Source organism: Heterodontus francisci, chromosome 41 (genome assembly GCF_036365525.1).
Source record: "Heterodontus francisci isolate sHetFra1 chromosome 41, sHetFra1.hap1, whole genome shotgun sequence".
NCBI lineage: Eukaryota > Metazoa > Chordata > Chondrichthyes > Heterodontiformes > Heterodontidae > Heterodontus > Heterodontus francisci.
Genome location: NC_090411.1, coordinates 37,286,610 through 37,302,817, shown reverse-complemented (window position 1 = coordinate 37,302,817; position 16,208 = coordinate 37,286,610). Strand labels below are relative to the sequence as shown.

At 44.4% G+C, this 16,208-nt stretch overlaps 1 protein-coding gene and 1 long non-coding RNA gene across 8 annotated transcripts in view; one reads left to right on the top strand and one right to left on the bottom strand.

The window, feature by feature from the left end:
- LOC137353503 (uncharacterized) overlaps nucleotides 1-6,131 on the top strand; it is a 118,232-nt gene extending 112,101 nt beyond the window's left edge. For all 7 annotated transcript variants that reach the window (XM_068019885.1, XM_068019879.1, XM_068019880.1 and 4 more), the window contains one exon: nucleotides 3,196-6,131. In XM_068019885.1, the coding sequence (XP_067875986.1) occupies nucleotides 3,196-3,288 (93 nt within the window). In that variant the 3' untranslated portion in view covers nucleotides 3,289-6,131. The remainder of the gene's footprint in view (nucleotides 1-3,195) is intronic.
- The window catches only part of LOC137353506 (uncharacterized), a 691,250-nt gene that overhangs the window by 207,386 nt on the left and 467,656 nt on the right, over nucleotides 1-16,208 (bottom strand). The window lies entirely within an intron of this gene.

Below are 16,208 nucleotides of genomic sequence, written 5' to 3'. Positions count from 1 at the left end.
TACCTTCCACCCGGACGGGCACTCCCCTCCCTGCCGGAGGCTGTGTAAACCACAGCCTCTGGAATCGTCTGAGCGGTGTCTGTACGATATGTGGGGGCAGTGGGAGGAGGTGCAGTGGCGCCACCCTGGGCCGCCGAGGTGGAGTTGGCAGCTGGGAGGTTGGGGCAATTCTTACGAACGTGCCCCACCCCCTTGCAGGCACTGCACCGCACCCCGTCTGAGATCCAGAAGACACGATAGGCTGTCCCCTGGAATTCCACATTAAATTGGCCCTCCGAGACCTCCTCCCGTGCCAGCTGCATAAATAGCTGGCGGCGGAAGGAGTTCACATGCCGGAGGCTGTTTTCCCGAAGACCGAGCGGGATTGGGGTGATCCCGACCTCACCTCCCCTAGGTGGTGCAGGTGGGGGAGGAGGAGCTCACTGGGAATGAAGGGCGGGACATTGGACAACATTATCCGCTGTGCAGTGGCCCCCAGAGGGTCCACCGGCAGGAAAGTCCCACCCACAGGGAGTCCTTTATTCAGGGCCAGGGACACAGCCCACTCGGTCTTCAGGAAGAACACAGCCTTCCTGTGCATTTTTGCGGCTGCCACAATGGCCGAGGGGCCACCAACCTCAGCCATTGCCTTTACACAGGCCTCTATAGACATATTGGGGTGGGGATAACTCTTTACCCCATGGCTCGAAGTAATTAATTTAAAAGGTGACGGGGTCACGCGGGCAGCCACAGAGGCTACAGCCGCATAGGTATGAGAGGGCCCCGCCACCGGTGATGATGGGCTTGCCATGGTTCAAGAGCCAAATACACCCCCAAATTGCAGGCAAACAAACAAACCAACTAGTAGGTTTGGGGAGAGACTGAGGGTATACAGGAAAGGGGAAAGACAGGCTGCAAGTGATGACTTTGCTTTTTTCTCTCCTTAAAGGGTGGTACTCTGAGCACTCTAAACACTTCTGGTTGTGGGAGGGGTCTTCACCTGGGTCAGCCGAAAGCTGCCCAGGCACTAGTTAGTTCCGAAGAAGGGTCACTGACCCGAAACGTTAACTCTGCTTCTCTTTTCACAGATGCTGCCGGACCTGCTGAGTGGTTCCAGCATTTCTTGTTTTTATTTCAGATTTCCAGCATCCGCAGCATTTTGCTTTTATACTAGTTAGATCCTTCTGTCTCTATAGCCAGGCAGCTTCAGCTGACCCAGGCTGGGCAATTAGGGTGGCAAGGGAACTTCCTTGAAAATTCAGTGCAATTGCACAGCTCCCTGCAGAGTTGTACAGCCCCCATCCCTTGTTATTCCAGTCTCTTCCACCTCCCACAACAGTCCAGAAGAAATAAAAGTCTGGTGCTTGACACCCACCTCGAAATACAGCCTTATTGCCAAAGTCTTTCCTCCTCTACAGCAAAAGTTGTTCAAAGTTTTGCAGTTCTGTCCTCAGCACCTCCAGCAACTGACTGCAGCATTCTCAGCTGCACCTCATTGAGGCACTCAGGATTCCCAATCACAGAGCAGCCAATCCCAGTGCTGTACCTGTCCTGGGAGTGTTTAATAGGACAGTGTAGAGGGAACTTTACACTGTATCTAACCCATTTTTTTTAATACCCTTTCTGTTACTTCTTCATAAATTTCAATAAGGTTGGTCAAGCAAGATTTTCCCTTTGGAATTCCATGTTGACTCTATTATATGTATACGTCACATTGACTCTTGTATTCGGTCTGTACCTCTGACCCCCTCCGAATGACCCCACCCCCTCCCCCCGGCACTCCTATTTACCTGAATCTCAATCAGGTGTATTGTGACTCATCCACCAGGTCTGTCTCCACCCCCAGCTCCTTGGCCAGGTGCATGATGTGGTTTTGCGTGGGCCCAATGTAAGCTCCTCCAGTGTCTGTGTACCCGAACCGCGCCTGCCAGAGTCAACAGTACATGAGAGAAAGGTCACTGGATAGGGAAGTAGCAGCAGCAGCAGCAGAACCGAGGGAGGGGGGCAACTGTCTGAGAGAGCAATTGGTACATCAGCACTTCCACCATCTTCCCCATTCATACTGAGTAGTTTGTAATCTCACCGAGAGAGGGCACTGGGTGGCGGTACTATTGCATAATGTAACAAGCAGCAGGGGACACTCTCCTGAGATTGGGACTGAGGCACAAGGTAGAGGGAGCTTCACACTGTATCTAACCCGTTTTTTTTTTCTCTTTCCTCTTTTTTTACTCTGTATCTAACCCGTTTTTTTTTTCTCTTTCCTCTTTTTTTTTACTCTGTATCTAACCCCATTTATTTTTCTTCTATTTTTTTTTCCACAGCCACTATCCGAAGAGTAGTGGGGAGTTCATCCCAATATTTATGCCTCAACTCCAACAGATAACCTGGTCATCATCACCTTGCTGTTTGTGGGAGCTTGCTGTGCACCAATTGGCTGCCGCACTTCCTAAATCACAACAGTGAATACACTTCATTGGCTGTAAAGCATTTTTGGGAGGTCCTAAGATTGTGAAAGGCTGATGCCAATATAAAAGGAGTGTGAGGTACACTCTGTATCTAACCCCGTGCTGTACCTGTCCTGGGAGTGTTTGATGGGAACAGCGTAGAGGGAGCTTTACTCTGTATCTAACCCCATGTTGTACCTGTCCTGGGAGTGTGTGATGGGGGCAGTGTAGAGGAAGCTTTACTCTGTATCTAACCCCATGTTGTAGCTGTCCTGGGAGTGTTTGATGGGAACAGCGTAGAGGGAGCTTTACTCTGTATCTAACCCCATGTTGTACCTGTCCTGGGAGTGTGTGATGGGGGCAGTGTAGAGGAAGCTTTACTCTGTATCTAACCCCGTTTTTTTTCACAGGAAAAGTGTTATGAGGGACATTAGAACTGGAGAGTCTTAATTTAGAGATTTGGAGCGGCTGATGTGAGTGAGGGGTTGAATGTTTAAGCAGCCTAGAGACAACACTGAGCCAAGCTGCGACCACACAGAATGCTCATTTTGATTTTGGCTCTAGCTGATGTTTGGTTCCAGAGGTTAGAGAGTTGATCTTCCAGAGGTGTTTTGGGTGGCAGTCTCCACTAGAGCACAGACGTCAGGCTACTCGCTGCTCCTGTGCTGCCAGTATAGGGGTATCTAACCCCGTGCTGTACCTGCCCTGAGAGTGTTTGGTGCTGAAATGGGAATCCCTGTGAGTAATTTAGTCTGTCTTTTTCTGTTTACAGGGATCAGTACTGTGTTTTCTTGGTGCTCTCCTAGCGAGCGGTCTGGTAGTGGGTCTTGTGATGCAGCTGATGATGCCAAATTCAAATAAATAAGCAGGACACATGAATGTACCAGGGCAACTGATGACTGATGTCCATATCCAACACAACTGAGCTTCAGAAACTACTTTTAAGCAAAACATCATAAGTCCAGAAACCAGAAAGGATTTTCTCTGATTCTTCATTCTATCAACGGGCAACCAATTTCCAGAAAAGTACAAAAGCAATTTTTTCACATGCCTTATGGTCAGAATGTTCTACCCAGTTCAGTCAACTACAACCAGGGAAAGTCAGCAACAAAACCAATAGAGGGGGTGGAGAGAGGGAATAGAGGTGGGGCGGAGAGAGGGATGGGATGTGGTCTTCTTCTTCTTCTTTGGCGTTCTTGGGTAAGCGCCTGGAGGTGGTCAGTGGTTTGTGAAGCAGCGCCTGGAGTGGCTATAAAGGCCAATTCTAGAGTGACAGACTCTTCCACAGGTGCTGCAGATAAAATTGGTTGTCAGGGCTGTTACACAGTTGGCTCTCTCCTTGCGCTTCTGTCTTTTTTCCTGCCAACTGCTAAGTCTCTTTGACTCGCCACACTTTAGCCCCGCCTTTATGGCTGCCCGCCAGCTCTGGCGATCACTGGCAACTGACTCCCATGACTTGTGATCAATGTCACAGGACTTCATGTCGCGTTTGCAGACGTCTTTATAAAGCGGAGACATGGACAGCCGGTGGGTCTGATACCAGTGACGAACTCGCTGTACAATGTGTCCTTGGGGATCCTGCCATCTTCCATGCGGCTCACATGGCCATGGATGTGGTAGAGAGGGGGATATAGGCGGGTGGAGGAGGGCTAGAGGTGGGTGGACGACGAATAGAGACAGCAGTTTGAGTTCTCAAGCATGTTTTGTTGCTGATGAGAATTGGCTGTAAGTTGAGTGATAAACATCCACATCCTGGAACTCAAAATTAGATGGGAAGTTGACTTTTTGTTTTAAAAAATTGAATTTTGAAATCTGGTGAACATTTTAGAAATTTCTGGAAACCCAACTCCAAAAGCAGCACGAACACCTCCGCTCAGTCCGCAAGCAGGACCCTGAGCTTCTGGTTGCTTGCCATTTCAACACTCCCCCCTGCTCTCATGCTCACATCTCTGTCCTGGGATTGCTGCAGTGTTCCAGTGAACATCAACGCAAGCTCGAGGAACAGCATCTCATTTACCGATTAGGCACACTACAGCCTGCCGGACTGAACATTGAGTTCGATAATTTCAGAGCATGACGGGCCCCCTATTTTACTTTTATTTTTAGTTATTTTTTCTTTTTCCTTTTTTAAATATTTTTTTTGTTTATTTTATTTTATTTCATCTTAGTTTGTTCAGTTTGCTTACCCACTGATTTTTTTCATGTTTGTACTTGCGGATGTTCAATTTTCAGTCCGTTAACACCCTATCTGTACTCATGCTTTATCTTTCAACACACCATTAACATATCTTCGCTCCATGACCTTCTGGTCAGCTATTCTGTGACCTTGTCCTATCTACACCTTCTCCTTTGTTATCTCTTGCCCCACCCCCACTTTACTTGCTTATAACCTTTCACATTTCTAATATTTGCCAGTTCTGAAGAAGGGTCACTAACCTGAAACGTTACCTCTGCTTCTCTCTTCACAGATGCTGCCAGACCTGCTGAGTGTTTCCAGCATTTCTTGTTTTTATTTCAGATTTCCAGCATCCGCAGTATTTGGCTTTTAATGTTTTTATGTATTTATTCTTAGATATGGGCAATGCTGGCAAGGCTGACATTTAATGCCCATTCTTAGTTGCCCTGTTGTGGTATAACTGAGTGGCTCGCTAGGTTGTTTCAGAGGGCCATTAAGTCAGCCACATTAGTTTGGGACTGGAGTTAAATGTAGGCCAGACAAGGTAAGGACAGCAGATTTTCTTCCTGAGAGGATGTTAGTCAACAGGTTTTTAATGACAATCTGACAGCTTCATGGCCTTTTACTGATACTAGATTTTTAGTTTCAGTTTTTTTATTGAAACTGATTTCAAATTTTCTAACTGCCCTGGTGGGATTCTGACCTGTTCTCTGGCCTGAATTACTTGTCTAGTAAAGCTACTGTACCCATGCAATGTGTGTGTGCTGACATTGCCAGCGGTTAGCATTGTTCTGGATGTTACAGAATGTGCCACTGTCATGTGGGTCTTTGGTACAGAAAGCTTAAACCAGTATGGGTGAGATATACTTGATATTTTGGTGAGAACACCTCACATGTCTAAATTTGGTGGCAGCATTTTTTCCACAAAGAAGTTGGATAATGGGAAAGGGGAGTTTGTAAATAATCGTTTCACTGCTGGCTTCAGAAAGGTTGAATTAGTGAGGTTACCACTGGACTGGTGCCGGGTAGATGTGGAATGTCCATATACTTCCCCTGTACTTGTGTGCTAACTAAAGTACGTTTTTTAAATTCATTCATGGGATGTGAGCATCACTGGTAAAGCCAGCATTTGTTGACCATCCTGAATTGCCCTTGAAAAGGTAGCAGTGAGCCACCACTTTGAACTGCTGCAGTCCATCTGGTATAGGTACATTGACAGTGCTATTAGGGAGTTCCAGGTTTTTGACCCAATGACAGTGAAGCTAATATAGTTCCAACCTAGGATGGCGGCTTGGAGGGGAACTTGCAGGAGGTGGTGGTGGTGGTCCCATGTGCCTGCATCCCATCACCTGACTGAGGGGCACCACTGACTGTAGTTCCAGTGACTTTTGCAGCATGGACTATCACACCTTACAGGCTCATGGAAACTGTGTGGAAAGAAGTGCCTTGGGCAGGAATTGATGAGAGAGCTTTCTAGCAAAATGTTTCTATGATTTTGTATCAAAATAAAGCATGACAATTTTCAAACTTCACTACAGTATTATTCATGTTTGTGTTGACCGCTGATGATACAGTGGGATAAACAGTTTCCAGGGATAGACTACAGCAAATATTGAGTCTAGTTGCTTCTCTTGTTTCTACTATTCAAAGGTCATCCTGGAATGCAAAGATAATTCCCGACTTCTCTTCAACAACAACTTATATTTTATTGCACGTTTAACGTAATAAAATGTCCCAAGGCACTTCACAGGAGCATTATAAAACAAAATATGACATGAGCCACATAAGGACATATTAGGTCAGATGACCAAAAGCTTGGTCAAAGAGGTCAGTTTTAAGCAGTGTCTTAAAGGAGGAAAGGTGAGTGAGGGTATTCCAGAGCTTGGGACCTAGGCAACTGAAGGCGCAGCCATCAGTGGTGGAGCAATTAAAATTGTGGATGCTCAAGAGGCCAGAATTAGAGGAGTGCAGATATCTTGGAGGGTTGTGAGGCTGGAGGAAATCATAGAAAGTATACAACACGTAAAGAGGCCACTTGGCCCATTGTGTCTGCGCTGGCTGAAAAACAAGCCACCCACCTTCCAGCATTTAGTCCATAGCCCTGCAGGTTATGGCACTTGAGGTGCATATCCAGACACCTTTTAAATGAGTTGAGGGTTTCTGCCACTACGACCCTTTCAGGCAGTGAGTTCCAGACACCCACCATCCTCTGGGTGAAAAACTTTTCCTCATCTCCCCTCTAATCTTTCTACTAATTGCTTTATACATATATATATATATATATATATATATATATATATGCCCCCTAGTCACTGACCTCTTAGCTCAGGTAAATGGGCCCTTCAAATCAACTCTATCCAGACCCTTCACAATCTTGTACATTTCAATTAAATCTCCCCTCAGCCTTCTCTGTTCCAAGGAGAACACCACCAGCCTATCCAATCTTTCCTCATAGTTGCATTTTTCCAGTCCTGGCAACATCCTTGCACAGAGATGGAGATGGGGAAGGGCTATGGAGGGAGTTGAAAAAAAGAATGAGAATTTTAAAATCAAGACGTTACTTGACCAGGGGGAACCAATGTAGGCCAGTGAGGAGATGGGCGATAGGTGAACAGGTCTTGCTGTGAGTGAAGACACAGGAAACAGAGTTTTGGATGACCTCAAGTTTACAGAGAGTAGAGTGTGGGAGACCAGCCAGGAGTGCATTGGAATAGTCAAGTCTCAAGGTAACAAAGGCATGGATCCACCACCACAAACCGCCTTCTTAAACCACCCTTCCCTGCCACCTCAACCCTTACCTCTGACAATAAGGACCAGCAGCTCATGGACTTTTTTGACACAAAGATCGAGACAATCCATTCAGCTGCCTCTTCCATTTCCCTCCCTTCCCTTAACCAATTGGGACAAACTTCCCCAGATGTTCCCCACTGCCCCCTGAATTCAACACCTTCCTCTAGATTCTATTTCTTTCTCCAACCTCATCTTGTTCATGAAACCCATCTCCCTCTCCAACCAAACTGTTGACCATTCAACTTCCCTTCCTGAGCCCCTTGTTAGCTGATATTAACACTCCCTCTTGACCAGTCTGCAGTCTTCGACATGGTTGATCATCCTCCTCCAACGCCTCTCCACTGTTATCCAGCTGAGTGGGACTGCACTTGCCTAGTTCCATTCTTAGCCATCTAATCATAGCAAGTATCATCTGCAATTGCTTCTCTTCCCACTCCTGCAATTACCTTTGGTCCCCTCCTATTTCTCATCTACCTGCTGACTTTGTGATGGCATATGAAATCATGTCAGTTTCCACATGTACGCTGACAACATCCAGCTCTACCTCATAACCACCTTACTCGCCCACTCCAATGTCTATAAATTGTCAGACTGTTTGTCTGACATCCAGTAGTGATGAACAGAAATTACCTTTAATTAAATATTGAGAAGGCAGAAGCCACTATTTTTGTCCCCATCACAAACTCCACTCCCTAGCCACCCACTCCATCCTGCTCCCTGGCTGAACCAGACTGTTCACAACCTTGATGTCATATTTCCACCCCGAGATGAACTTCCAACCATATATTCACGCCATCACTAAGACTGCTTATTTCCAACTCGATAACATTGCCCGATTCTGCCCCGCCTCGACTCACCTGCTGCTCTTATACATGCCTTAGTTACCTACACATAATGGCATTTAGACCATGCTGGCTCACTGTATAGCAGTCAAGTCAGTCCCATTCCCTTGTTCTATTCCCGACGTCCTGCAAGTTTATTTCCCTCAAGTGCCCATCCAATTTCCTTTTGAAATCAAAACAGAAAATACTCAGCAGGTTTGGTAACATCTGTGGAGAGAGAAATCATTAATTTGTCCACTTCCACCATCCCTGTGGGCGGAGAGTTCCAGGTTATTACTATTCACTGCGTAAAAAAATTCTTCCTCACATGCCCCCTTGAATCTCTTGCTCAAAATCTGTGTTCCCTAGTCCTTGTACCATCAGCTAATGGGAACAGCTTTTCTTTGTCGACCTTACCTAAACCTGTCATAATCTTGTACACATCTATCAAATCTCCCCTCAATCTCCTTTGCTCCAAAGACAGCAACCCCAGCTTCTCCAATCTAACCTTGTAGCTAAAATCCCTCATCCCTGTGTCATGGTCCTGTAGTTTTTATTTCCTCCGGGAATATGCGGTTTGCCTTTAAGGCTTTCAAAGGATCAGTACTGCTTTAAGAACCAGCAAGCCTCAGGAGTTAGAGAAAATGCATTTTCGGTTGCTGTTGGATGCAACCATTTGGAGACTGTGATTCAAAGGGTGCATTCTCATTACCATGGATATAGGCACTTTGAGTGAGTATCAAGCGATACATTTGTTACAATTCAATTTTGAACTGGCTTTTTTAGTTGAAGACAGTATGTTCTAACAGACGGACACAGACAGCTGCGGTGTTAGCACCTGGAAAAAGAGCTCTCAGCCATTTAGAATGAAGGAAGAGAATTTTAGTCTGTTTAATTATTATTATCTCTCAAAATTCTAAAAATAAAGTTAAGCCAAAACAGAGATTTCTGATAATTTGAACTGAAGGAAGGGAAGTTAGACTGTGACAATCTTTTATCCCTCAAAAAACTCTAAAGTCAGATTGATTCTATTGAAAGTGTTCGCAAGTTGTTAATCGTTGAAATCCTATCGCTGAAGAAGGAAGCATCACTTACTGCCGAAGTTAGACTACGGACTGTCCTACTGTGGAAGAATCTTTTCTCCCTATTGGACAGCTGTGAAGACTTCAAGCAACGTTGGACTGTAAAATTGCAAGGACTCTAATTTTTTCGATTTTAAATGTTGTTTATATCTTCATAGTATATAAGAATTTAGTTTGTCTAATTAAACAGTTAATTTGTTGATTTAAAGACACCTGGTTTGGTTAGCCTCATTCGGGGGGTTAATAGATAGTATACTTTGGCTGGGTCTTTCTTTAATTTGGAAAGTTTTAAATGATATGTTGGGCGATCTGTGGAGCGACGGGATTGAATTAACAGTGCATTTCTCCCACCACAATTAGAATCATATATTTTGATTGGGGGCTTTGACTGGAGTGGTTGAAGAATAGAAAATAGGAGCAGGAGTAGGCCATTTGGCCCTTCGCGCCTGCTCCGCCATTCATTATGATCATGGCTGATCATCCAACGCAGTACCCTGTTCCCGTTTTTGCCCAATATCCTTTAAATGCAAGAGCTATATCTAACTCCTTCTTGAAAACATACCATGTTTTGGCCTCAACTGCTTTCTGTGGTAGCAAATTCCACAGGCTCACCACTGTCTGGGTGAAGAAATTTCTCCTCATCTCAGTCCTGAAAGGTTTACCCCGTATCTTTAGGCAATGGCCCCTGGTTCTGGACTCCCCCACCATCGGGAACATCCTTCCTGCACCTGCCCTGTCAAGTCCTGTTAGAATTTTATAGGTTTCTATGAGATCCCCCCTCACTCTTCTGAACTCCAGCGAATATAATCCTAACTGACATGATCTCTCCCCATACATCAATCCCGCTATCCCAGGAATCAGTCTGCACTCCCTCTATAGCAAGAACATCCTTCCTCAGATAAGGAGACCCAAACTGCACACAATATTCCAGGTGTGGCCTCACCAAGGTCCTGTATAATTGCAGCAAGATATCCCTGCTCCTGTACTCGAATCCTCTCGCTATGAAGGCCAACATACCATTTGCCTTTTTTAACCCCCTGTTGCACCTGCATGCTTACCTTCAGCAACTGGTGTACGAGAACACCCATGTCTCATTGCATATTCCCCTCTCTCAGTTTATAGCCGTTCAGATAATAACCCACCTTCCTGTTTTTGCTACCAAAGTGGATAACCTCACATTTATCCACATTTTACTGCATCTGCCATGCATTTGCCCACTCACTGAACTTGTCCAAATCACCCTGAAGCCTCTCTGCATCCTCCTCACAACTCACCCTCCCACCCAGTTTTGTCTCATCTGCAAATTTGGAGATATTACATTTAGTTCCCTCATCTAAATCATTAATATATATTGTGAATAGCTGGGGTCCTAGCACCGATCCCTGCGGTACCCCACTAGTCACTGCCTGCCATTCGGAAAAAAGACACATTTATCCCTGTTCTTTGTTTCCTGTCTGCCAACCAATTTTCTATCCATCACAATACACTACCCCCAATCCCATGCACTTAAATTTTACACGTTAATCTCTTATGTGGGACTTTGTTGAAAGCCTTCTGAAAGTCAAAATAAACCACATCCACTGGCTCCCCCTCATCAACTCTACTAGTTACATCCTCAAAGAATTCTGGTAGATTTGTAAAGCATGATTTCCCTTTCGTAAATCCATGTTGACTCTGTCCAACTGTTCTCCAAGTGCTCTGCTATAAAATCTATGATAATGAACTTTGAGTCAATAGAATCTTGGAAGATGACCGCCAATGCATCCACTATTTCTAGGGCCACTTCCTTAAGTACTCTGGGATGCAGACCATCAGGCCCTGGGGATTTATTGACCTTCAATCCCATCAATTTCACCAACACCATTTCTCTACTCAGACTGATTTCCTTCAGTTCTTCTCTCTCACTAAACCCTGTTATCACCAACGTTTCTGGTATGATATTTGTGTCTTCCTCTGTGAAGACAGAACCAAAGTATGCATTTAGTTGGTCAGCCATTTCTTTGTTCCCCATAATAAATTCCCCTTTTCTGACTGTAAGGGACCTACATTTGTCTTCACTAATCTTTTTCTCTTCACATACCTATAGAAACTTTTACAGTCAGTTTTTATGTTCCCGGCAAGCTTGCTTTCGTACTCTATTTTCCCCTTCATAATCAATCCCTTGGTCCTCCTTTGCTGAATTCTAAACTGCTCCCAATCCTCAGGTCTGCTGTTTTTTCTGGCGAATTTATATGCCTCATCTTTGGATCTATTGCTATCTCTAATTTCCCTTGTACGCCATGGTTTGGCTACCTTTCCTGTTTTACTTTTGCACCAGACAGGAATAAACAATTGTTGCAGTTCATCCATGCGCTCTTTGAATGTTTGCCACTACCTTTCCACCGTCGTCCCTTTAAGTAACATTTCCCAATCCATCATAGCCAACTCGCACCTCATACCTTCGTAGTTTCCTTTAATAAGATTCAGGACCCTAGTCTCAGAATCAACTATATCACTCTCCATCTTGATGAAGAATTCTAACATATTATGGTTGCTCATCCCCAAGGGGTCGCGCACAACAAGATTGTCAATTATTCCTCTACATAGGTTGGTCCTAACACCTGAAACCATTCTAGTAAATCTCTGCACCTTCTCAAAGACCCTCGCATCCTTCCTGAAGTATCCCTCCGACACATCTGCCTCTTTAAGACACATGGTGTTGCCCACTCTGTCCTTACAGTCCTTTAAATGAGAATTTGGGTAGGAGTCTGCCTTCTTTACCACAGTGACTCTTCTAGAGTCTATGTAAGTTTGAGCCGACCCATCAGGTTTAGACATCAAGACCTTCTGCGAATTCCAGCTGTCCTGACCAGGTTCATCTAAGCTGCCCTTCAGCATGCATTGAACCTCTGCTTCCACTTGTGCCTGTCTGTCTGGGCCTAAGCAACAAAGATGTTGTTTTAAAGGAATGGCTCCTCCTATACCCACATCCTGTGTGGCTAAGGTTGTACATCCTGGCCTATCCCTCCAAACCTTTTGAAACATTGTGAAAACCCTGGTTAGGACTGCACACTGTTTTGCCTCTAAGTGTAAAAGCCTATTGTTTAATTTTCCTCGCCATTCTGCATTCGCTGATTGGATAGTTGGAGGTTCAATCTGAGAATTTCCTAGGCCTACTTCTGCCTCATCCTCACTATCCTTTTCCTTCTCCACAGTCCTGATTACCTGACATACCTGTACTGACTTCTCCTCCCTGCGGTAATATGGTTTGAGCATATTAATGTGACATAACAGGTTCTTCATCCGGTGATCAGGGGTGTCAATCAAGTAATCTACCTTACCCACTCTATTGATCACTCTACATGGGCCACTGAACCGTGCTTTCACTGGTTCTCCCTGTGATGGTGACAACACTAATACTTAATCCCTAGGTTTTATGGTAAATGGTGGTTTTCCCACCATTTGACAGGTGTAGCATGCCCTACAAAATTGTCTCACATCCTAACAAGTTAGGGCCTAACAAGAGCTTTATTAACGTTCAGCATAACTTCCCTGCTTTTATACTCAATACCTCTATTTATGAAGCCCAAGATCCCATATGCTTTACTAACTACTCTGTCACTATGTCCTGCTACCTTTGAGGATCTGTGCGCATGAACCCAAGCTCCCTCTATCCCTGCACATTCTTTAGAACTGTGCCCTTTAGAATATATTATCCCTCCCTAAGCTTTCTGCCAAAGTGCACCCCAAAATTCTCTATTAAATTCCATCTGCCGCTTGCCTGCCCATTCTGCTAGCCTATCTATCCTTCTCAGGCAGTCCCTCCAGGGTTGTGGGTCCTTAGGTGACCAAGTAGTTGAATCTTGATATTCCAGGTCCCGAAGTTCATTTTGAGGGGGTGGAAGATGCCTGTGCGTGGGTTCTTTTAAAGTGAGGTGGCCGGTGCACACTGAATACCACGCAGTCCAAGCAAGGCAAGGTCTTTGTCCAATGGCAGAGATTGCCGAGACAATTGGAGACCAGGCTCTGCTACATGGACGGGGACTAATACACACACATGGCCAGCATATTCAGCTGGCGAGCCTGCGTCAGGGTGTTCTTCAAAGGGTAGCTGAAGCCTGCTCCAAGGGCTCCTGTGACAAGTGCTCTCTGGGACCCCTTGTGGACAATTAGGATGTGTTAGCTTACTCAAATTTTCTGGTTGATCATGGCAATCACACTTGTACCTGGAGACTGGAACAGGATTCCTTATAGCAATATCTTGCAGGGAGGGAAAAAAGGTGGCCTGAACAACAGTTAGATCAGTTTTACAAGTAAAAACTGCTCAGTCCATTAGAAGGCAGAGGGATTCAAACCACAAATTTATACAACATAGAGTACCTTTCACTTTGATTTGAAGAAGTGCAACCAGCCTATCTATATCCTGTTGCAGTCTAGACTTCTAGACTTGACTATTCTAATGAACTCCTGGCTGGCCTCCCATATTCAATCCTCCGTAAACTTGAAGTCATCCAAAACTCTGCTGCCCGTGCCCGAACTCAGACCAAATCACGTTCATCCATCTGCCCTGTGCTCAATAACCTACATTGGTTCCCCGTTAAATAATATCTCAATTTTAAAATTCTCATCCTAGTTTTCAAATTCCTCCATGGCCTTGCCCCACTCTATCTCTGTAACTCCCTGCAGCACAACAACATACAAACATATAAATTAGGAGCAGGAGTAGGCCACTCGGCCCTTCGAGCCTGCTCCGCCATTCAATAAGTTCATGACTGAACTGATTACTCCACATTTCCACCTACCCCCGATAACCTTTCACCCCCTTGCTTATCAAGAATCTATCTACCTCTGCCTTAAAAATATTCAAAGACTCTGCTTCCACTGCCTTTTGAAGAAGAGAATTCCAAAGACTCACACCCTTCTGAGAGAAGAAATTTCTCCACATCTCTGTCTGAAATGGGCGACCCCTTATTTTTAAACAGTGACCCCTAGTTCTAGATTCTCCCACAAGAGGAAACATCTTTTCCACATCCACCCTGTCAAGACCTCTCAGGATCTTATAAGTTTCAATCAAGTCGCCTTTTACTCTTCTAAATTCCAGCGGATACAAGTCTAGCCTGTCCAATCTTTCCTTGTAAGACAGCCCGCCCATTCCAGGTATTAATCTAGTAAACCTTCTCTGTACTGCCTCCAACACATTTCCATCCTTCCTTAACTAAGGAGACCAGTACTGTACACAGTACTCCAGATGTGGTCTCACCAATGCCCTGGATAGCTGAATCATACCCTCCTCCCTACCTTTGTATTCAATTCCCCTTGCGATAAATGATAACATTCTATTAGCTTTCCTAATTACGTGCTGTACCTGCACACTAATCTTTTGTGATTCATGGACACCCAGATCCCTCTGCATCTCAGAGCTCTGCAGTCTCTCACCATGTAGATAATATGCTTTTTTATTCTTCCTGCCAAAGTGAACAATTTCACACTTTCTCACATTATACTCCATTGGCAGGTCTTTGCCCACCTACTTAACCTATCTATATCCCTTTGTAGCCTCCTTATCTCCTCTTCACAAGTTACTTTCCTACCTATCTTTGTGTCATCAGCAAATTTAGCAACCATACATTTGGTCCTTTCATCTAAGTCATTTATATAAATTGTAAAAAGTTGAGGCCCCAGCACAGATCCCTGTGGCACACCACTCGTTACATCTTGCCAACCAGAAAATTAACCATTTATGCCAAAGTTTGTTTCCTGTTAGCTAACCAATCTTCTGTCCATGCCAAAATGTTACTCCCTACACCATGAGCTTTTATTTTCTGCAATAACCTTTGATGTGGCACCTGATCAAATGCCTTCTGGAAATCTAAGTACAGTACATCCACTGGTTCCCCTTTATCCACAGCACATGTAACACCCTCAAAGAACTCCAATAAATTGGTTAAACATGATTTCCCTTTCACAAAACCACATTGACTCTGCCTGATTCCCTTCAATTTTTCTAAATGCCCTGCTATAAAGTCTTCAATAATAGCTTCTAACATTTTCCCTAAGACAGATGTTAAGCTAACTGGCCTGTAGTTTCCTGCTTTCTGTCTCCCTCCCTTTTTGAATAAAGGAGTTACACTCACTATTTTCCAGTCTAATGGAACCTTCCCTGAATTTGGGGAATTTTGGAAAATTAAAACTAATGTATCAACTATCTCACTAGCCACTTCTTTTAACACCCTAGGATGAAGCCCATCAGGACCCAGGGACTTGTCAGCCCGCAGCTCCAACAATCTGTTCAGTACCACTTCCCTGGTGATTGTAATTTTCTTAGGTTCCTCCCTCCCTTCCATTTCCTGACTTACAGCTAATACTGGGATGTTACTTGTATCTTCAATAGTGAAGAATGATGCAAAATACTTGTTCAATTCATCTGCCATCTCCTTATTATCCATTATTAATTCCCCAGACTCACTTTCTATAGGACCAACGTTCACTTTGTTAACTTTTCTTTTTTAAATATCTATAGAAACTCTTACTATCTATCTTTATATTTCTAGCTAGCTTTCTCTTGTACTCTAATTTTGCCTTCCTTATCAATCTTTTTGTCATTCTTTGCTGTTTTTTATATTCTGTCCAATCTTCTGACCTGCCTCCCATCTTTACTTTATAGGCTTTTTCTTTAAGTTTGATACTATCTTTAACTGTTTTGAGTTAACCACGGATGGTGGGTCCCACCCTTGGAATTTTTCTTTCTCGTTGAAATGTATCTATTCTGTGTATTCTGAAATATCTCCTTAAATGTCTGCCACTGCATCTCTATTGACCTATCCCTTAACCTAATGTGCCGGTTCATTTTAGCTAGCTCTGCTTTCATGCCCTCATAATTGCCCTTATTTAAGTTTAAGATACTAATCTTGGACCCACTCTTCTCTCCCTCAAACTG